The following is a 23984-nucleotide window of genomic DNA, read 5'->3' on the forward strand; positions in this document are numbered from 1 at the left end:
CCCCCCCCCCTCCTTGCCCCTTTCCCCTTCCGTTACCCTCTCCCCTCCCTCGCGTGCCCTAGGACTTGGACTCTGATAGTCCTAGGGTACCCCCCCTCTCCCCTAGTGGAGCCATATATATCGTATGGACGCTCTCTGGGGCTCCTGACAGTGTCATCCTACCCCTTATTCAGAAGCAAGCTTCGCCCCTTTGGACTCAATGGCTTCCCTGTGTTTTACAAGTATTTGTGCACCAGAATTTTATACACCTCTCTTTGATTTTAGAGAGTTTGATTGTGATCCCTGCCCTGTGGCAGGTGGTTTGTTCCGCCAGAACACGAATCGTGTCAGGTCCCTCTACTGGTGCTGCGAATAAAGTGTGTTTAAGCAACATGTCCTGTGGCCAGCCTCTGCTTTTTCCTGTTTGTGCTGTTTTTCATACTTCTTCCTGTTTGCTGTGCCAACTCCAGTAGGTAGAACATAAGGCCAGTGCCGGGGGATTTCCACAGTCTATGTCCCAGAAATAGCAAAGAAAGACCAGGATCAAGTATTTTATACCTCATTCATTGCTGGTTTAATAATGAATTGATAATGAACCTGACTGTTGCGCAGACTGTATGGACTGTTCAGGTCTTTATCTGCCGTTAGCTACTATGTTACTCCGTTGTTGATATTCAAAATGATTTAACCAGTCAGAAATGGCCACTGACCGGTTAAACCACTTGCTCAGGGCTATCTGCTAATTTTCATCAGCATTTAACCAGTTATTGCCACTGAAAGTTAGCGGATAGTGCCTAAGTGAAAACCTGCTATTTTGGGGGTGCAGTCAGCAGTTGGCCAGTTAAGTGCCAATATTCAGCACTTAGCTAGCCAGGGTAACCACATAAAACACAGTTCCTTCTTTATGCAGTAACCCATAGCTGCTTAAGTTCTGAATATAGACTTAACTGGCTATGTGTTAGCCAGCTCCGCATAAACTGGATATTTAATGCCAAAGCCTGGAAAACACTCAACACCACCGGCTGAATATTGATGCCTATATTAACATTTTTCACTTTGTTTGCCTCCTTCTAGGGCATGTGATCTTGAGTATTCACTTTCATGTGTATATTTATCATGTGATATAGAAGTTCTGTATGGATCCTGATGAATGCAAACTGATGAAACATGAATGTGTCCAATCTCAACTTCTGAGTTTTCTTTTTTGGTTATTTTAATTGGTTTTATTGTTTAAATTAATTAGGGGCCGTTTTACCAAGCTGCGGGAAAAAGGGCCCTGCACTAGTAGCGAGGACCGTTTTTCCCACGTGCCAAGGCCCTTCTGACGGAAACGAGTAAAACGACCCCAGGCATACATGGCCATACGGTAAGAGCGATTACCGAAAGGTTACCACTGTGCAAGTCACTTCCAGGGGTTTTCTTTTTCCCCTGGAAATTGCGTGTGCTTGGGGCGGGACTACTGCCAGCAGCCTAGAAGAGCGAGCGGTAAGCCTGCATTGTGCTTACCGCCGCTATGTAAGAGGGCCCCTTAATATTCTATCCACTTATTATTGTAACCACATATTCTTAATGTGTTTTTTGGTCTGACATACTGCAGAAATGTGCCTTTGTGTTGTGGTAAAGCGTATAGGGACAAAGATCTAAATATGTATACCTTGGAAGAAAAGGTGAATAGGAGAAATACGAGACACACAAATACTTCCAAGGTATAAATGCACAGGAAGTTAGCCTACTGCAATGGAAAGAAGGATCTTGAACAAGGGGGGGGGGGGGGGGCATAGAATTAAAGGTAAAAATGTGTAGATTCAGGAGCAATTTAAGGAAACAGACTTCTAGTGGAGGTGGTTAAGTCAAGGCCAGTCTCTGAATTCAAGGAAGCATAGAACAAGGAATCTCAGAGAGAGGAAGGGATTGTAGAGCTTAGCAATTGCTGTGGATGGAAAGACTGAATAGGCCACACAGGCCTATACTTCTATGGATATGAAAAAAAATACCTCACCCCTATTTGGAGTCTACATATGCAGAAAACCTGATGTAAACAGGAAAAACAAATCAAGCAGTAATTTGGGAGACAAAGACAAAAAAAAACAATGATGTTATAATTTCCTTTGGAAATTAGATAAAAAAGGATAGATTAAATCCTCCACAGAAAAACATTTTCTGGTTCCCAATTTCACTGATAGGGCAATTAAAATGAAGGCAAAAGACCTTAAAGATTGTATTTTTATTCTGTTTAATGCCAAAGATACACCATAAAACTTGTAACACCTAAGAAATTGAACTTCCACTTACAGCAATTATTAATTCTCAACTACAACAAAATAGCAATCAAAACACATTCATACTTACCACTGCAAACCTGTGCCCAAAACTTATCCACTCCTTCTCTATAAGGTCCTCAAATCCTTTGATAGTGCGATAGTAACTGTCTAGCATAAGCATAGCCAGAGATGTGAGCTGTGCTGTACGATCCCAGCCATCACTGCAGTGGACTACTACAGATGTTTTACTAGACTCGACTTTATCTGCAATTCTCACTGCTCCAGCAAGAAGCATCTACAACAAAAGAAAAATTATATATTTTTCCAGGTACTGCATTTGTTTTTTCTTATATTAGGGAAATACAATTTTGTACAAACCTACTGAAAAGAATAAAAAAATAATGTATATATTGTAAGCTAAAATTGAATTTTCTGATAAAGAAAAAACCCCTGAACTTCATACTAAGGTGTGTCCGCCATACTTTGCATTTTGAAAATGCCTCTAAAGATGACCTCACCAGTAAATTTATTTTTTGGCAGTTTAATGTTATATACAAAGTCTAGACTCTCATTGCTTTCCTTGCCAGAGAAAATTTTGAACTGGTATCTCTTACCCCAAACTTTTCATTGGTTGCTCTGGTTCACTGGCCATGCTTCCAAAGTTGAGAAATATTAAAAACTCTTTTTTTAATGTTTTATGGTGATTAGCCAGCTACAAAATAGTCCTACGAACAGGAGTAGAGGAGTAGCCTAGTGGTTAATGCAGCAGCCTAGAAAAAGGGGAACTGGGTTCCAATCTCACTGCAGCTCCTTGTACAGGGACAAAATAAGTACCTGTGCATAATATGTAAACTGCATTGATTGTAACTAGAGAATGACGCGGGGACGGGGACACAGCGGGGATGGGGGCAGAGCCCACAAGAATGGGGACAAACTTTGTTCCCGTGTCATTTTCTACTTTGAAGCCTGTTAATGAACTGGACTGTTATTTATGCTTGAGTGACGCAGACAATGATATTTTGATGTTTTGGAAAAACAAGCAAACATGCTGACCACAACTTGCAACATTTGCATGGGGGATCCTGTACACCTTGCTATCAGCACATCTTCTAAGAAGACATCTTCTATTGAAGGAAGGATTGTGGAAGACAGGAGAGCTAGACAGTGCTTCATAGGGCATATTTCTCCCCTCTAGGGCATACAGAACAGGTTGTATTTTGTACCCCTGGACATTTTAACAGGGTGGATTAGGATTACTTGGGGTAGTAGAAATCAGCTATTGCTGGGGTTGGGGAAGGGTAGAGGGTGGTGGTAAGGAGGGTTATTATAGCTGCTCACTGTTATTGTTTTCTATTTGTAATTTATATACAATAGTTGCATGGAATATTATTCCTTTTATACTTTAATAAAAAGATTCAAATATAAAATCATAATTGTTCAAGGCTTCTGCAGATGAGGACAGAGCCCATGGGGACGGGGCAGGGACGGAGACAGAACTTGCGGGGACGGGGACAGGGCCTGCGGGGACGGAGACAAAACTCACGGGGACGGGGTGGGGACAAACTTTGTCCCCGTGTCATTCTCTAATTGTAACCACAGAAAGGCAATATATCAAATCCCATCCACTTTCTCCTGTCAGATCATAGTTTTCTGGACATGATACAAAAACTTCGTGTCACTGTTAAAAAGGGACCGGTGCTATTTAACATATTTATAAATGATCTGGAAAAACGGAACAAGTGATTACATTTGCAGATGATATAAAACTATTCAAAATTGTCAAAACACATGCGGTTTGTGAAAAATTGCAGGAAGACCTTATGAAACTGGAAGACTGGGCAGCCAAATGGCAGATTAAATTTAATGTGGACAAATGTAAAGGTATGCACTTTGGGGAGAATAATCTGAATCATAGTTACCTGGTCCATCTTAGGAATCAGCACTCAAAAAAAAAATCTAGGTGTCATTGTAGCCACGCTCAACATGCGGCGATGGAGCCGCGCTCAACAAGCAAAATGCATAGATGGAGCCCCAGGGAACAGCCAGAGAAGAAGGTGCTGCCAGAGGCCAACAGAAAAGGAGCACAACTTGTGGAAATGCAGACCTGGCGCTGCACTCCCCTGGCCCAGAGGGACTAAAACTACAAGAAGAGAAGGTCCCATGCCCCAAGAGACACTCTCGGCCCCCAAGTGGTCTCTGAGCCACAATGACTGCCCTCCTAGGCAACCGATACGGAGCAGCAGTCAACGCAGAGAAAGAACTCCCGCCAAGAGGGAGGTAAGCATCACAGAAAGAAGGAAAAACAAAGTTTTTTTCTTTTTTAAAACAACCTTCTTCACTAGTGACAGAAATTAATAATGGTTTACTTCAGAGGCAGAAATTCAGATATACCTACCACCACAAAAGAACCCCACAGGGGAGACAAGTTACTCCATGCCACAATCAACCATCACCCTGCTAGAAAGATAGCCAGGGGAGGTAGGGGAGGGGAGGTAACCAGGGTCACTGGATATCACCCTAGCTGGCAGATGAGGAACTCAGAACCACTGAGTATCATCTAAAACTAGCCCCAACACGGCTACCAGCACACCCCTGGCTTCACTGTCACCAGAAGAATCTGGGACAGGAGCTACCAGCCAGCAATCCAGAGCAACTACACGATCTGTCCACCATCCGCTAGGAGACAGAGAAAATATTGAACATTCCAGGCTGCACGATACCCTTAAGGGGCAGTTTACTTGGAACTATTTTCTCTGTCTCCTTCCGCTGGTAGATGGACACAACCCAATAGTCTGGACTGGTCTGGTATAGATGACAAGGAAATACCTTTACAAAGCACTACTGTAAATGAGCCAAATTTTTTTTTTTGCTACTGCAGATTTACCACAGATCCCCATCCCCTTATCATTCTTTATCACAGCATCCTCATTGCTCCATGGAAAATGAAGACTCACCTGGCCCTGCAAAATGACAGTGGGTAGGAAGACGCGCACATGGACAACGAGGTGCTTCTAAATGCTTCTAGGAAAAAGTGATGAATGAATTGTCAAGCCAGGCTGTGGTCACATCAACAACCAGTAATATTCTTCATCCTGCTTGTCGTTGGAGAATAAGCAGTGTGCCTGTTTTTTGGGGGGGTTTTTGGGTGGAAAAGTAGGCATGTTTTGAATATTCATAACAGAGACTGGGTGGTAATCAAATAACCTGTGACCAGAGAACAACCATACAGGTATGCAAGTACATATCTGCATGTATGCTGGTGGCAAACAGAAACCAGGTTGGAAAGGTGATCACAGGGCTGCAGGGAACGATAGTATGCCAATGGAAGAAAGGAGCTGCCAGCAGAAGATGTAAGATTACTTATGGGATTTCCTTCTGGTCTTTCCATATAAAATTCACATTGATCCATATTCAAAGTATAATGTATTATTTTTATACTTATATATAACTAAGTATAACATTCTAAAGTACATTTACTTAAAATCTGTATTCAGTCTAAAAAGCCCTTACCCGTATGTATTCCAACCAATGGGTTCCATCCACATTGGACAACCATCGTGCCTCATCAAGTGTAGGATAAACTATTTCTTTTAGCTTACGCAGGGACTCTCTCATCACATGGATGTTATGTATTTCCAAAAAGATCAGCTCCGCATTTGGATAAGCACTTTCACTTTCATATCCTCCACCTTTTGCCTGCCATTTAAAAATTATAGCCCTAATTAGAGAGCTAATCTTTATGGTGTACCTAAAAACACAAACTCACTCAAGCACATTGTGACTTTTCTGTAACATTCTCTCTAGATTAAAAATTTCTTAAAGCACTCCTCATATTGATCTCAAACCAGACCACACGGCACATACATGATAGTAGACAAGTGTTGCAATTGTGTTTCTCCTCTCTTCTTCCCCACCATTCAAAAGCACATACTCTTTTGGATTCCTTTCACTCCTGTAAAAGGATATTCAGACTTCTTGATTTTTTTACATTTATACTCAATTTAGCCCTTAAATTGTACTGAAATTCAAATTACTCATACAGTATCATCATCATCAATAATGTATTGTTAAATATGTTATAAAGTAATGAGTAGATTAACAAACATTCTATTAGAAACCTCAAATGGCATCATTTTTATTCATGCAACATAAATCACCTTGTTAGTGTCAGCTACGCTGTTTTGTCTGGCGTCAAAAATGATGAGCTTGTGAGACTGTGCATTGGCATCCATTATTGTTTGTAAATACTTTTCATCTTCTTTGCACCGTTTGTCGTTTGGGCCCACTAAGGGTTGACTACAGCGGGTGATTGTTGCTTGGCTCTCTGGATGGATCCAAGACAAAACCTGAAGAAAAGTTCACGGTTTAATGTACTGCACCTTACATTCACAAGCACTTTTACACAGAAGGGAATGGGTCTCATGTAACATTCAACCTATAGGAGTAAAGAATATATAACCCATTCAGAAAACTGGCCTGCTCTAGTTGACAAGCTGTCGGCAAAATACAAACCACAATGTAAAAATGCACACACAAGTTATGGGGGCAGAACAGCAGCAGCAACTGCCATGAATCATTTAGGGGCCCTTTTACTATGCCGAGTAGGCGCCTATGTGTGCCCAAAATGCATCAATTTTGAGTTACCACCAGGCTACTGCGTGGCCCTTGGAGTAATTTCATTTTTGACGCATTTCTGATACGCGCGCTGAAAAATATTTTTATTTTCTGGCGCGTGGGTGGTAATCGGCATTTTACGTGCTTAGACCATTACCACCCAGTTACTGCATGAGACCTTACCGCTAGGTCAATGGCTGGGGGCAAGGCCACACGTCCATTTTCGGATGCACCCAAAACATGCGTCTACACTACCGCAGGCCATTTTTCAGCGCACCTTTGTAAAAGTGCTCCTTAGGATGGTAATAGTCTGACAACTTTGCACAGTACGATGGGTACAGTTTTTACCATACTTCCTGGCAAAATAGCTCAAGCTCTTTCAAGTTGGTTGGGTATCATCTGTAGGCTGCAGCATTCAAAGTCTTGCTAAAGATTTTTTACTGGATTTTCTAGTCTAGGCCATCATAAGGCCATTTGAGGACATTCATTTTCTTTCTGCTGAACTACTCTACTGCTGCTATGCTTTGTATTTAAAATCCCTATTCTGCTGAAATGTGATCTTCTCAGTTCCAGGTATATTACAGACTGGAACAAGGTTTCCACCAAGACCTACTTGTACTTTGCACTATCTTCTCTCTTGCCTCCTTGTCCCAAATGCGACCAAGAATCCTCAAAACATAATGCTGCCACCACCAGCTTTGCCTTACTAATACCATTTCTACAGTAACGTACTATGTTTGTTTAATACCACACATAGGGCTAGATTCTATATATGGCGACAGGCGTTGAAACAAAATACACCTAGGCGTATTCTATAAGCCACCCCTAACTTAGACGTGGTTTACAGAATATGCCTAGGGCTTGTCTGCTCAACTAAATCTAGTCACGGTAATTTACGCCAAATAAAACTTCGTGTAAATGCTGGTGACTAAGTTAACAGTGTGCATAATTTTTACAAACACCCACGATCCGCCCATTCCATGCCCATGACTACACCCCCCTTTTTGGCAGCAGGCATTAGAATTTACACACATCACTTTATAGAATATACTTAGCAAGTTGCATGTGTAAATTCTAATTAAAGCCAATTAGCGTCAATAATTGGCAATTGTCAGCACTGATTGGCTTAAGATAAGTTGCGTGAGTTTGTTTCCTCTCAAATGATTCCTCTTAGTATATTAATTCAAAAGGAGTGAAGCCTGTGAAACTGGGATTACCTTAATCAGTGGGAATTGGATTAGAGATTCAAGTGCTTATATTGTTAGATAATTTCTGGTTTTAAAAGAGAAAAAAATGAAATCAGGTGTATTATTTCCACTAATATTGGACAATAAGTATGTTTCCAACGAAATTAATTGACTATACACCATCTTGGGTTTGAAGAAGCCAACCAGACAATCAATGTGGAATAATGATTCAGAGAAATAATAACTGGGGATAATCAGGTTAATGCCACGTTTTCTTTGTTTACTGTTGTTTAATTGATCTCCTTGTCTTGTTTCACTCTCCCTATTTACTTTGTGGTCTAAGAAAGAGAAAGATTGTATATAATCCATTTATCTAGTTGAGATTGTTTTCCTCTAATATTGTATTAATGTACAGTCATCTCTGTATTACCGTTTGCAAGTGACCCTTGTAAAATGAAAACTTATAAATAAATGATTAAAAAAAAAAAAAGATAAGTTGCGCGAGCAATACAGAATACGACTTGAAATGCGTGCAACTCAAGTCTCACTATATAGAATCTGGGGGATACTGCTTAGCATCAGGGCCAAAAAGTTCCACTTTGGTCTTATCAGACCATAGAATAATTTTCCCACACATGTGCAGTGTGTGCAAAGAAACACTACATGACATCACATAGCTTTTTTTTTTTTTTCTTTTAAAGCTGAGGCTTCCTTCTTGCTAGTCTCTCAAACAGAGCATATTTGTGGAATAACCTTGAAACTGGAGAACAAACTTTTTCTCCAGTCTAAGTGAAAGACTTCTGTAGTTCTTTTAAAACAATTCTATGCTGAGTTGAGGGGCAGTGGCTAAGATGGTGATCAGGCTGTTTGCAGTGCTAGAGTGCTCTTACTAGTTGGAGGGATTTTCTTCATACTTTTTTTTTTCCTGCTCAATTATATCTCATACTAAGAGGAAGGGGATGGTGCAGGCTGTTCTGTTGTCAGTTGCTGTATCTTCTCCACTCCAGCCAGCCCTCCAACAGACGTTTCAGTGCTATGCTGCACGCTCCCAGCTGGAAGACCGGGGTGAGAGCTCTGCATTGAAATCTGATGGAGGAGAGCCATCCTCATTCAGACATGACATCTTGTTATCCCCCCCCCCCCCATCTTGTTATCCCCCCCCCCCCCCCCGGTAACTAAGATTCCACCTTGCCCAGTTGCAGTTAGGACCGAGTGCGCGACGGCTGCATTAGCGGAAGTTGCTGGCCAGCTGGGTAGTAGCGATGGAGCTCGTTTCCCAGAAGAACTGGTTGCACTGGGAAATGTTGGGATGGCCAAAAATGTGGCAATCCCAGAGGTGGTTAACACTGGAGATAATTTGGGTGACCATTAAGAAACTAGAAGTGAATGTGGAAAGACAGCATTGAATACCACAGTTCTCATAAGGTGAACATTTTATCACAATCTTTCGAGAAAGTTCGACAAGAAACCTCCGAGCAAATCTCACATATTATGTTGGAAGATAATAATCTTAAAAGGTGTTGTTTCTACACTGATCAAAGATCAAAAGAGCGCTCATAGGAAAATAGAGCAGTTACAAAATGTTAGTAGGAGACTGAACTTGAGAATATTAAATTTTCCCAAAGTCTTGGGCATGACCCTAGTGGATATGTGTAAAACGTTTCTTATGGAAAATTTGAGAATTCTTTTGAATAAAGTATACTTGCCGGCTGCCCCAAAAAATGCTGTGGGGTGGGGGGGGGGGGGGGAGAGGGCTTCAGCCCTTGGAAGCTCACTTCCACTGTGTGCAGCATTATCAAAGAAGAGAAGAGAAACTGGGAGAAGTTAGATTTGCTTGGACAACTTTCAGCAGAATTCCTTACAATATTTTATCCAATAGATTCAACTAAAAATGCACACAAGCATTTTCAGGTTTGGAGGCAAGGCCGTTACTTACTGGAATTCTTCCTTTTGCTCTAAATGCAGCAACTTTTGAAAGATCATCATCTTTTACACTGGTTGGTATAACAAATATAGCAGGATATGTATCACAAAGCTCATAGGTGCTATTGATTTTAGTTATTTTCCAGCTCTCATTGGGAAGACCCTAAAGTTAGAAAAAATAAATAGGTTAAAAATCACACAAATGACAAATCTGTGCTATTAACAGTAAATTATTGACAAAGATAATCAAGTATGATTTTGTCTCGAAGTTCTCTGCACATCTTTGGCGAATTCTCATGTTGACTAACATTAAAATATAAATATGGATATTATTTATTTATTATTTATGGTTCATTTATACCCCACATTTACATATAGATAATCAGGCTTATTTTTGAAAGTGATCGCTGGCGGTCTTCTGACATAAATCGGGAGATGGCTGGCGATCTCGGAAAAGTGGCGAAATCGGTATAATCAAAAGCTGCTTTTTGACATCATCGCTGCTTTCCCGTCGCCGCGCCAGCAAAAGTTAAAGGGGGCGTGTCGGCGGCGTAGCGAAGGCGGGACATGGGCGTGGCTACCAGATGACCGGCTTTCGCGGATAATGGAAAAAAAAAAGCGGCGTTAATCAGTATTTCGCCAGGTTTACTTGGTCCTTTAATTTTCACGACCAAGCCTCAAAAAGGTGCCCCAATTGACCAGATGACCACTGGAGGGAATGGGGGATGACCTCCCCATACTCCCCCAGTGGTCACCAACCCCCCTCCCACACTAAAAAAAAACAAACAAAACTTTTTTGCCAGCCTGTATGCCAGCCTCAAATGTCATACCCAGCTCCCTGACAGCAGTATGCAAGTCCCTGGAGCAGTTTTTAATGGGTGCAGTGCACTTCAGGCAGGCAGACCCAGGTCCATCCCCCCCTCCCCCCCACCTGTTACACTTGTGGTGCTAAGTGTTGAGCCCTCCAAACCCACCCCCCCCAAAACCCACTGCACCCACTGTAGGTGCCCCCATTCACCCATAAGGACTATGGTATTGGTGTAGAGTTGTGGGGAGTGGGTTTGGGGGGGATTTGGGGGGGCTCAGCACCCAAGGTAAGGGAGCTAAGCACCTAGGAGCTATTTATATTTTTTTTACAATTTTTAGAAGTGCCCCCTAGGGTGCCCGGTTGGTGTCCTGGCATGTCAGGGGGACCAGTGCACTACAAATGCTGGCTCCTCCCCCGACCAAATGCATTGGATGTCACCGGGTTTGAGATCGCCAGCATTTTTTTCCATTATCGCTAAAAAACACAAACCGGCCACCTCAAACTCGGCGAACTCTGGCATTTGGCCGGGCTACACTGTATTATCGAAAAAAAAAAAAAAGATGGCCGGCCATCTTTTTCGATAATACGGTTAAGGCCAGCTGTAGCGCTGCCGCCAAAATAGTTCGCCCGCGACCTATTTTGCCGGCGACGTTAGATTATGCCCCTAAATGTGACCTAGGTTCAGAACATTTTTTTATGCAGCAAGATTTTGCACAGTTCCTTAAATAAATGAAAAAGAAATCTACATGGATTAAAATTTACTATTTATGAGGCCATGAATAAAATGATACTTATTACTATTTACCTTTTTTTTAAGTCAGTCCTCCCCCCTCCCCAACTATCCAGTTTCTTTACTTCATGCCTGGGTGGCTCTGATACTCTTTTGCTGGACTATGGGCTAGCAGGGGATGCCACAGTAGCTGCACCTGTCTTCCTTGCCTTCTCAGGCCCCTGTGTCCCACCTTTGTGGTGACCACACCCAATGACCCTCAAAAACATGTCTTCCAAACACAAATCTCCTTTTGCAGCACATAGTGCTCAACATTATGCCTGACATAAGTACATAAGTACTGCCATACTGGGAAAGACCAAAGGTCCATCGAGCCCAGCATCCTGTCTCCAACAGTGGCCAATCCAGGTCACAAATACCCGGCAAGATCCCAAAAATGTACAAAACATTTTATACTGCTTATCCCAGAAATAGTGGATTTTCCCCAAGTCCATTTAATAACGGTCTATGGACTTTTCCTTTAGGAAGCCGTCCAAACCTTTTTTAAACTCCGCTAAGTTAACCGCCTTTACCACATTCTCTGGCAATGAATTCCAGAGTTTAATTACACGTTGAGTGAAGAAACATTCTCTCAGATGCGTTTTAAATTTACTACATTGTAGCTTCATCGCATGCCCCCTAGTCTTAGTATTTCTGGAAAGCGTGAACAGACGCTTCACATCTACCCGTTCAACTCCACTCATTATTTTATAGACCTCTATCATATCTCCCCTCAGCCGCCTTTTCTCCAAGCTGAAGAGCCCTAGCCGCTTTAGCCTTTCCTCATAGGGAAGGCGTCCCATCCCCTTTATCATTTTCGTCGCCCTTCTTTGCACCTTTTCTAATTCCACTATATCTTTTTTGAGATGCGGCGACCAGAACTGAACACAATATTCAAGGTGCAGTCGCACCATGGAGCAATACAAAGGCATTATAACGTCCTCATTTTTGTTTTCCATTCCTTTCCTAATAATACCTAACATTCTATTTGCTTTGTTAGCAAGAGGAAATGCAAAAACAAGGCCTGCAACAAACTAAGGCCTATAACCATTATTATTATGATTTATTTTGTAAGTTGTTTTTTTTTTAAACAGCCTAGAAGAGAAAAGTTATGGATCTAGGAGGGTGGAGGGGTGGAGGTGGATTCTAAACCCAATGACTATCACGTTGGGAATCTTGTTCTAGACAGTAATGAGATGTGAATGTGTGGACTAATACCCATGTAGCAGCTCTGCAAATTACCGATGCAGCCATGGCTCTGTCATTATGAGCCATGACAATACCCTCTAGACTGAGCAAAGTCTGGGCATAAATAAAAGATATGCAGTCTGCTAACTAATTGGACAGAGCATGTTTGCTGAAGGCTGACCCCAGCCTATTAAGGTCAAAGGAAACAAAAAGCTCTGCGAAAGAAACAAGATTGTCTGTTAATGCGCAGCAATGGTGGCGAGTGGGAAGGTGTGCACATGTGTGCGGTAAGGCTACTAAAAGCTTCTAGAAAAGGAGCTGGGAAGTTTCCTGTGCTGAGCTTCACTGGATATGTCACCCCATATGTGAAAATATAGTATCCTGCTTGTTCTAGGAGAATCTCTCTCTCTGCTTATGTAGATTACCTAGTGGTTTATCCTGCTAGTCTTATTTCCATTCACTCTCCCCTCTTCCTGCTGGGAGGTATGAACTTTCCTCCAGGCAAGTGTATTGAGATAGACAGTAGATCTTCCTCCTGTGGTGTGATGGCAATTCACTCACTCTCTCAGGAGCTGTGAATACCAATAGAATAACAACTCCAGCCCCACTAGAACCAGGTGCAGGAGTCGGGTCAGTGCACTGGACTTTTGGTCTCCCAAGTAGTACAGGGTTAGTTGCTAAATGCTATCATTTAGCCTGACCAAAAATTCATATCCAAAGGATTGCAAAACAAAAACAAGAGATAGCAACATAGTAGATGATATCAGAAAAGGTCTGAACGACCCAGTCTGCCAAGTTATCTTCTTTCTGTACTATGTTCAGCAGATGAGGATATGAATTCCTGTACTTCAAATACCAGCTCACTTCCCGTCTTGTCTTCCTCTCAATCCTGTTTGTATCACTGCCCTCTGTATCTGTCTCCAGCAGGTCTAAATTCCATTACAGCCCCACCTCCCAGCACTACTTTGTTAACCTCTGGCTCTTACAAATCCCATACTTAATTCAACACCTAGGTCTTATCAACAGGCTTTGCAATAACGGAGACAGCTGGCAAGAGTAGTAAAAGTTGTCATATTATGTTTGTTGATGTTAAGGTGCAAACATGGTCATTTTGTGCAGATTACCACAATCTCCCTGAAGGAGAGAAAACCAAACCTGCCTTTTTGCTTCATAAATGTTAGCCTTAGAGTTCATAGAAGCTTGATAGCGATATACAGCCATTTTCCTAGCACTAGGCCATATTTTTCTTTCTTTGCTCAATAATATGAAATTTTAAAGGGCTGAACATTTAAGCCCCCTCCATTTTTTCCTACCTGTTGTGCCCCATGCTCCATCTGCTTGAAGCTCATTTAAGTTATGTCAAAATTTTGGATGGTACAGTCTCTGCTAGCAAGAGAAAAATGAAATGAATCTAGCTTATGTAAAAATCTGAATATATATATATTGTAACTTACCTGCCTTTTATATTCTGCTACTGGATCATATACTTTCCATCCATTAACAGGAAATTTTTCTTTATAACTGAAGGCAAACAATGGCTTTAAAGACATAGATTACAAAATATATTAATTTTCATTTTATCTTAATATACTATTCCACTACAATATAAAAAAATAAAGGTACAACATTGGAACATAAGATTTTTTTTTTTTTTTTTTGTAAACAGGTCACCTGTGCAAGCAGACTACTATGGGAATAGCTCTTAATAAAGAGCCAGAAAGGCAAAAGTCAATATGTGAAACCAGAAAACATGTATCATTCCTTTAATAAATTCCAGATGTCATAAGAAGCAGTCTTTTCAAGTGGAGTTTAAAGGTGCTAATGCAACATAAGGAAGCAAAGGAAAAGAATAACATTATCAGAACATTTATGGGTAAAGGTAGTTTGGTAAAGGGTATGGTAGCTTTTGGTTTCTTAGTGCAGGTCTGGTCTCTGCAGTCTAGGAGGTATCAGATGCTAGCTTCTCCTGGGTAGTAAACTGATTGAGCCCAGGCGTTCTTTACATTATCATCTTGAAATTACAGCAGCTTTCATTTTCTTTGCTAAAAGTTATCGCTTTGAGACTGTACAGATCTATTAAAGACTTATAATACTGTAATGACATATAACCTGTAATAGAACTGTTATCAGGGCTGACTTTTATTTATTTTAATTTACTGCATTTGCACCCCACATTTTCCAACCTAGTGGTAGGTTCAATGTGGCTTACAATTAACTAAGTGAAAATTGGTTACATGTTAAGAAGCCATGTGGTGATTACGCCAGGTTCAGGTCAGTCCAACTTCAGATCAGATTCTAGTTCATGATGGAGTGTGCCCTAATCTCTGTTGACAGGTGATGTCGTTGGGGAGGATTTTTTTTTTTTTTTTAAGAAGTGGGCTTTCAGGTGTTTCTGAATTGTAGGTAGTTGTTCGTGTATTTTAAGTCTTTTGGTAGGTTGTTCCAGATTTTGGTGCAAATGTAGAAAAAGCTTGTTATGTAAGTGGTTTTGCATTTCAGGCCTTGGCATCTAGGGAAATGGAGGGAAAGGTAGGATTTCGTGCTCTTGGTTACATTGTGTAGTGGTATGATTATGAGATCAGTCATGTAAGCCGGGGAGAGGCCAAAAATTATTCTGTAGGCCAGTGTACAGATCTTTAAGGATATTCGAGTTTTGATAAGTAGCCAGTGTAGAGCAAAGTGATACATGTGGGAAAGAGGAACCTGAACCATTACATTTGTTACATTTGTATCCCACATTTTCCCACTTATTTGCAGGCTCAATGTGGCTTACATAGTACCGTAACGGCGTTTGCCAGTTCCGGTATGAACAAATACAAGGTGAAATTATGGTAGAATAAGGTTCAGGTATGATGAATACTTTGGGGGAGTTTAGGGGGGGAAGAGGAAGAGTTTGGATATGTCCATTACGGTCTTTGGTTTCGTTGTGTCGCAGATATCCGGGTTTTTTGTGTTGGTTTGGTGGGGTATGCCTTTCTGAACAGGTTTGTTTTTAGGGCCTTTTGGAAATTTAAGTGGTTGAGCGTAGTTTTTACTACTTTTGGCAGTGCATTCCATAATTGTGCGCTTAAATAGGAAAAGCTGGATGCGTAAGTTGATTTGTATTGGAGTCCTTTGCTGCTTGGGTAGTGGAGATTTAGGTATGAGCGTGATGATCTTGTAGTGTTTCTAGTTGGCAGGTCAATGAGGTCTGTCATATATCCCGGGGCTTCGCTGTAAATAATTTTGCGAACTATTGTGCAGATTTTGAAAGCAATACGTTCTTTGATTGGAAGCCAGTGCAGTTTTTGTCGGAGGGGTTTGGCGCTTTCAAAACGCGTTTTTCCAAATATAAGCCTGGCTGCTGTGTTTTGTGCTATATAATGCAAGGTTCCACATTAGGGAAAGGTAAAGGGAAAGGGGACCTAATATACCACCTTTCTGTGTTTTTGCAACTACATTCAAAGCGGTTCACATAGTATATACATGTACTTATTTGTACCTGGGGCAAAGGAGGATTAAGTGACTTGCCCAGAGTCACAAGGAGCTGCAGTGGGAATCAAACCCAGTTCCCCAGGATTTTGTTCTGTTCCAGTCTGCACTCTCAGTTACTTGATTTTGGTTTCAGGTCAATCTTTATGTCCTCGCCGTTGCGGGGCCCAATTGACCAATGTTCACTGTTTTGAGTGAGCCTGGCTGCTAGGGATACCCCACATGTGAGAACAAGCAGCCTGCTTGTCCTCAGAGAAAGCGAAGATACTTACCTGTATCAGGTATTCTCCGAGGACAGCAGGCTGATTGCTCTCACAAACCTTGGAGTTGTAATTGTTGTTTCTTGTTTATATGCTTTTTGATTTAACTAAAGAGGCATGCTCGCGTGGCGGGCGGGAAGTCATTTGCACTGCCCACACAACGGAACTTTCCCGAAAGACTTAGATTTTTATTTTGCTTGCAAAATTTTTTGCTGATTCCTGGGCCGCTGCGGACGTCGACCCACATGTGAGAACAAGCAGCCTGCTTGTCCTCAGAGAATGCTAGGACTAGGGGGCACGCAATGCAACTATGAAGTAGTAAATTTAAAATGAATCGAGAAAATATTTCTTCACTCAATGTGTAATTAAACTCTGGAATTCATTGCCAGAGAATGTAGTAAAAGCAGTTAACTTAGCGGGATTTAAAAAAGGTTTGGATAGCTTCCTGAAAGAAAAGTCCATAAGCCATTATTAAAATGGACTTGGGGAAAATCCACTGCTTATCTCTAGGATAAACAGCATAAAATGCATTGTATTTTTTTGGGATCTTGCCAGGTACTTGCTGTTGGAATGTAATTGTATTTTACATGCATTGCCTGTCACCTATTATTTCTCTGTGATTACTCTGTGACCTCTGATGTGAATTACTTAGAGAGGTCACACAGCTATGCAACTTCCTGTGGGGGATAGATGCAGCACATGCAGCACATGGAGCTCATGATCTCTCCTAACCTGAGAGGATCTATGGTGGTGTGAGCATCCATTACCATCTAAGCACATGGAAGGAGCTGATAATACAAATGTATAGTAATATGTATATATAAGCCTGTCTGATTATAATCTAACTGCAACTGTGAGTAAACAGATGTTTTGTTACTTCAACTTTAAAGTGACTCAGCAGTGAATTATTCAGGGGTGAATGAGAGAGAGATGAAGAAAGAAATTAACATTTCTAAAGCTGAAGCTGTGTGTACTAAAATCTGCTAATTATTTACTACAAATAATCCAACAAAAGGGTTATGGGCCCAGGGCTCAGGAATTGAAAAAGAAGAGAAATATTACCAGGCAGAAAAAAAGGCCACATTTTTCTCTTAAGTTTTAAAGGAAAGATTCAGTCTGTCTCTCTCTCCCCCACACAGCAGACAGAAGGCTAAGAAAATGGCTGAGGGAGGAAATTCACCATTTTTCTATTCTCTCAAGGTGCCTAAATTAACTGAGTTTAATTATCAGCAGTGGGAACTAAGATTCATATGTCTCCTTCGAGCAAAAGGATTACATATATGCTTAGACCAAGACAGAACAGCTGAAAATATGGCTGAATGGGACAATGCAAACTATTATGTGAAGTGCATGCTTTTGGAAGCTCTCTCAGAGAAACAAGCCATATTAGTGGAGGGAAAAGATACACCAAAGGACATTTTATATAAACTGAGAACTATGTATGCAACTACATATGCAAAGCAGCAACCAATTTGGCTGGCAGAGTTGAATGAAACCAAATTAAGGGATAAAAGTAAATGTAATGATCACATTATGCATCTTATGTCTTCATTTCAAAAGCTAGAACTTTCTGGAATTCCCATGTGTGATGCATTGAAAAGAGCATTTCTTTTTACCTCACTATCAAAGAAGTTTGATGTTTTTAGGTCTGTAAATGAGGCCATTGAAGGGCAATCTTTTGAACAGACAACATCAAAACTAAGGCAGGAATGCATAATAAATGATTCTGAGGAGATGTGTTCTCAAAGTCAGTCAGAGAGAAATGAAACAAATTTCTTGGCAAAGAACAGAGGAAGGCGGAGCTATGGGAAAACTCCACCCAAGGGCAAGCTGATTTGCTACTCATGTGGAAAGGAGGGACATGTATCTAAATGGTGTAAGGAAACACAAAACACTCCCTCTAGCTCACCTAAGCCAATGGAACTAAAGAATTTTCAAACCAGGAAATGTATGAAGGACAAAGATAAACACAAGGGCTTTCTAATGGCAGAAAAATCTTTGACTATGGTAAATAATAATTCAAATGAAAGTACTTGGATTTTGGATTCAGGGAGCACATGCCATTTAACCAATTGTAAGAATTTCTTTCAGGAAATGTGTCCAGAGGAAGGTATTCTTAAAACTGCAAACGCAGGGACTGCTAAGATCCAAGCAAAAGGAATTGGATTCTTAAAATGCAAAGTGTCTAATGAAGTTAAAGAAATTCCTGTAAGTGATGTCTTGTATATTCCCCAAGCAGTTTGCAATATGCTTAGTGTATCTACATTAGATAAGAAGGGATTTGTGATTCATTTTGAAAACAGTAAGTGCACAATCTCTAAAAATGATGAAGTGTATGCTGAAGCTTTTATGCATAATGATGTTTATAAACTGAGCATTTCAGGTGAAGCCTCACATATGGCGCAAGTAAGGAAGAATGATGGTAAATGTAGTCTGGAAATCTGGCACCGCCGCCTGGGACATCGTGATTCTAAGGTGATCCAGGATCTTTACAGTAAGCAACTGGCCACCGGCATTCAGATAAGTGCAGATGCTGGTAAAATGGAGAAATGCATAGACTGTGTTACTCAAAAAGGTGTGAGACCCTCATTTCCTGCATACACAGGAAATAGGAGTAATAAAGTGCTGGACTTAATACACAGTGACATATGTGGACCGTTTAATATCCCATCATTGGGAAATAACAGATTTGTGCTAATATTCTTGGATGATTTCTCTAGATATTGTGTGGCCTATTTGCTGAAAGAAAAAAGTCAAGTCACAGACATGCTGAAGAAATACGTAGCCATGGTGAGCAACAAATTTGAAAGAAAACCAAAGGTTCTTCAGACCGACAATGGTGGTGAGTTCACTTCACAAAGCATGCGCACATTTCTAGAACAAGAAGGCATTCAACATATCACAACAGTAGCTTATACACCAGAGCAAAATCCTGTTGCAGAGAGAAAATTTAGGTCAATTGTGGAAATGACCAGATGTATGCTGTCAGATAGCAATCTCCCTAAAAGACTATGGGGGGAAGCCATTCTCACAGCAGTGTACCTACAAAACAGAATGCCAACTAAAGGCGCTGAGCGCACACCACATGAGACATGGCATGGTAGGAAGCCAAACCTGTCACACATAAGAACATTTGGAAGTACAGCATATGCTCATATACCAAAGCAAAGAAGGCATAAGCTGGATTCCACAACAGAAAGGGGCATTTTAGTTGGCTATGCTCCAGGACACAAAGGATATAGAATTTTGAATCTGAAAACTGGCATTGTTGGCATAAGACATGTTACATATTTTGATGAAAACAAAAGGGTTGATAAAGGCTGGATTATCCCAGATGAGCCTTATCATCCAGAATATGAAACTAGAACCATAATAGACATGCCAGTGTATATAAATGCCATACCAAGGCAGATGTCTGAAAGCAACTCACCTGTATCTAACGAGGAACAGGCAGAGGAAGCAGACACAGAAAGGATCATTGAAGAAGACAGTACAGTTGGAGAAGGGGAATCAATTGGAGAAGGACTCTCAGATTTAGAGGATGCGGAAAGGTCAGACCAACCTGTTGTCAGACGCTCATCCAGGGAAAACAAAGGTGTTCCACCCCCAAGACTGTCTTACCTAACAAAGTCAGCAGAAGCTCAAGAGCCCTTAACATGGGATGAGATTGAGAAAAATGCCAGCAGAAGAAGCTGCTGAATGGCATAAAGCTGCACAAGAAGAAATTGATGCATTGGATAAAAATAATACTTGGATTCTTACAAAATTACCTCCTGGCAAGAAAGCTATAGGATGCAAATGGGTATTCAAGTTAAAAAGGAATGCACAAGGAAAAGTGGAAAGGTATAAAGCCAGATTAGTGGCAAAGGGATATCTTCAAAAATATGGAGAAGATTTTGATGAAGTGTTTGCACCTGTAGTGAAACACACGACAATCAGAACACTTCTGAGCATTGCAGTCTCAAAAGGCATGCAAGTAAACCACATTGATGTGAAAACAGCATTTCTTCACGGAGATATAACTGAGGACTTGTACATGGAACAACCAACAGGTTTCATAAATACAAAACAAAGACAGCTAGTGTGTAAATTAAACAAAGGTCTTTATGGATTAAAGCAAAGTGCAAAATGTTGGAATGAAAAATTGCATGAAATATTGACAAATTTAGGATTTAAGCAAGGTGAAGCAGATAAATGCTTGTACACTAGGTGCACAAATGGACAATATGCATACATTTTAGCTTTTGTTGATGATCTGCTCATTGCAAGCGAAAGTGAGCAAGAGTACAAGGACATTGTAAAGTGTTTAAACCTCAATGTTGAAATAAAAGAACTTGGTAATGTGTCATACTATCTTGGGATAGAAATTGAGAAACAAAATGATGGTTCTTATCTTCTAAGCCAGAAGCAGAAGATAAATGAGCTTATTGAAAGTTTAGGTATGCAAGATGCCCAGTTGTAAGCACTCCCATGATCACTGATTTTCTGAAGGATGAAACAGTAAGAGAACCTTTACCAGATAACATCCAATATAGATCAGCCATAGGTAAGCTTTTATATCTAGCTACCACATACAGGGCTGATATAGCAAATGCAGTAGGAATTTTGAGCAGAAGGGTCAGCTCACCTACCAAATCAGATTGGACTGCAGTTAAAAGGATGGGTAAGGTATTTAAAGGGTACCATTGATTGTAAATTAAAGATTTCAGCCAATAGTAATCCAAAACTAATATGTTACTGTGATTCAGATTGGGCAGGGGATCATTCTGATTATAAATCCACAAGTGGATATGTGTTTATGTATGGAAATGTACAAATTTCATGGGCCACTCATAAACAAAGTATTGTGAGTTTGTCTTCTACAGAAGCTGAATACGTGGCCGTATCGGAAGCGTGCAGAGAACTGATGTGGATTGAAAAACTTATGCTGGATTTTGGAATAGCTGAAAAGAGACCAATCCAGATAATGGAAGATAATCAGAGCTGCATCCGACTGTCACAGAATGACAAGGTTCAGTCACGCACCAGCACATCGCAACGAAATACCACAACGTGCGAGAGTTGGCGAAAGAAGGGGTCATCAGTCTACACTATTGTCACACCAGTGAGATGACAGCTGACATCATGACCAAACCGTTACCCAGAGAACATTTTGTGAATCTGCGTATAAAGCTTGGACTTGTATGAATAAATAATTGCATGACAGTTATGCATGAGAAGGGGTTTGTTGGAATGTAATTGTATTTTACATGCATTGCCTGTCACCTATTATTTCTCTGTGATTACTCTGTGACCTCTGATGTGAATTACTTAGAGAGGTCACACAGCTATGCAACTTCCTGTGGGGGATAGATGCAGCACATGCAGCACATGGAGCTCATGATCTCTCCTAACCTGAGAGGATCTATGGTGGTGTGAGCATCCATTACCATCTAAGCACATGGAAGGAGCTGATAATACAAATGTATAGTAATATGTATATATAAGCCTGTCTGATTATAATCTAACTGCAAACTGTGAGTAAACAGATGTTTTGTTACTTCAACTTTAAAGTGACTCAGCAGTGAATTATTCAGGGGTGAATGAGAGAGAGATGAAGAAAGAAATTAACATTTCTAAAGCTGAAGCTGTGTGTACTAAAATCTGCTAATTATTTACTACAAATAATCCAACACTTGCAACCTGAATTAGTCACTGTTGGAAACAGGATGCTGGACTTGATGGATCTTCGGCCTGTCCCAGTATGGCAATGATTATGTACTTATGTAGGTTTTGGAGTAGAGGTCTTGCGAATCGGTTTTTGTCTTGCTTCTGTAATTTGCGGTTTATAATTTTTTCAATGTTAGTTCCTTGCATCCTGCGTATATTCCATTGCAGTAATCTGCATGGGCGAGAAACATGGTTTGGACGAGCGTGAGAAAAACATCCTGTGGAAAATAGTTTTTTTTTTATTTCTTTGAGTTTCCACATTGTGTGGAACATGTTTTTTTTGTACTGTTTGCTACCTGTTCGTTGAAGGATAACTCGCTATCTATGGTAATTCCTAAGATCTTCAGGTTGTCTGCTGTAGGACAAGTTGTTCTCATAACATTGATAGGTGTAAAGAGTTTGGTATTATATGGTGATTTGACTATCAGGCAATGTGTTTTTTTTCCCTATTCAGTTTGAAAGCTGATGCCCAGGATTCCAAGGTATTTATGTTTTCCAATATTTTGTTAGTAATTTTGGATGTATCTTTTTTAAAAGGGATGAAGACAGACACATCGTCAGCGTAAATGAAGGGGCTGAAGCCTTGATTGAATAGAGATTGTGTGAGGGGAACCATCCTTCTGGTCCAATGCAGAATTTTATATCTGGAGGGCATAGGTCTAGAATTATGGGGTCTTCTTTATCGTGGATCCAGGTTTCATTGAGGAAGACCAATTCGAGGTCTTCATCCAATATCCATTCTTCGATTCTTTCGGTTTTGTTTACCATTGATCTAGTGTTGATGTAACCCACTGGTATTGGCAAATAATTGTCTTCCATTATCATAACTTTAAGAATTTCCATTAATTGGAGCTCTTTTGGGTTTCGGGGTTGGTTGATCCCTTTTTTGGCTGTCTGTAGCGATTGGGTTATTGTGGGGTGTGTGTCTCTTCATCAGTTTGTTTGGTTGGGTCTTTACATCTACTAGTGTGAAATCTGTTTTGAAGGAGTGTGGTGTTACTAGAGATGCGATGTATTGGTATTACGTTGTTGTCACCTTATGTATGGGTTCCTGTGGTGGACAGTAGCATTAGGAGAGATATGCTTACTAGAAGTCTTGTGATGTGCATTTTGTCTCTGTCGGTGTTGATAAGGAGCTGGGGTTTGCCTCGGTTCCGAGGACAGGGAGTGATGCGAGGCAGATAGAGGGTATTATGTGCCTCCACGATTGTTATAATGACTTGAGTTTGATTTACTTGGGAACACAGTTCCTTTAGGTAAACCCTTCGGGTCCCTGGTGTCTGAATGAGTAGGGAAGCGAGATGGGAGCATGTTTGAAGGCAGCAGAGATGGAAGAGTAGGCAAGGTAAGCCTCTTCCCTCCTCTGTCAGTTCCCTGGTTGGCTCTACAGACCTGCTTCCACAGACCACCCTGTTATGCTGTCCCAATCCTCTTCCTGTCCGCCAAGATCAATGGTGTTTCCTGAGTTCAGTACCTGGTAAGCCATTCTGGTCCCTGGTGTCTGAATGAGCAGGAAAGTGAGCTTGGATGCAAGCCTGTTCTTCAGTGTCCTTTCCTTGGCCTGGGTTTCCCTCCCACTTGCGCCAGTCAGGACAAGCCCTGTTTGCTGCGAGTCAGACTGGCTCCTCAGTAGCTTCCCTCTCTCTATGAAGATGGCACCACCCAATCTCGGTGTATGATAAGCGATTTTTGCCACCTCCGGTTGTCTCTGTTCAGTCTTGCAATCCGTCTGTGTTGATCTGGATCAGCTCCCAGCAGCTGTGGTGTTGGGGTTGGCTGCCCAGTCCTTCCTTCCTCTGTAGGTTTGACTCTGGT

The 23984-nt window shown here is 41.1% G+C and overlaps 1 protein-coding gene across 1 annotated transcript in view; it reads right to left on the minus strand.

The window, feature by feature from the left end:
* The window catches only part of MTMR1 (myotubularin related protein 1), a 142683-nt gene that overhangs the window by 18648 nt on the left and 100051 nt on the right, over nucleotides 1-23984 (minus strand). Inside the window, exons 10-13 of the mRNA XM_030208930.1 lie at nucleotides 9978-10127; nucleotides 6398-6586; nucleotides 5751-5936; nucleotides 2329-2535 (exon numbers count right to left, since the gene is read on the minus strand). Coding sequence (XP_030064790.1) covers nucleotides 2329-2535; nucleotides 5751-5936; nucleotides 6398-6586; nucleotides 9978-10127 — 732 coding nt within the window. The remainder of the gene's footprint in view (nucleotides 1-2328; nucleotides 2536-5750; nucleotides 5937-6397; nucleotides 6587-9977; nucleotides 10128-23984) is intronic.

This window comes from Microcaecilia unicolor, chromosome 7, assembly GCF_901765095.1.
Source record: "Microcaecilia unicolor chromosome 7, aMicUni1.1, whole genome shotgun sequence".
Classification (NCBI taxonomy): domain Eukaryota; kingdom Metazoa; phylum Chordata; class Amphibia; order Gymnophiona; family Siphonopidae; genus Microcaecilia; species Microcaecilia unicolor.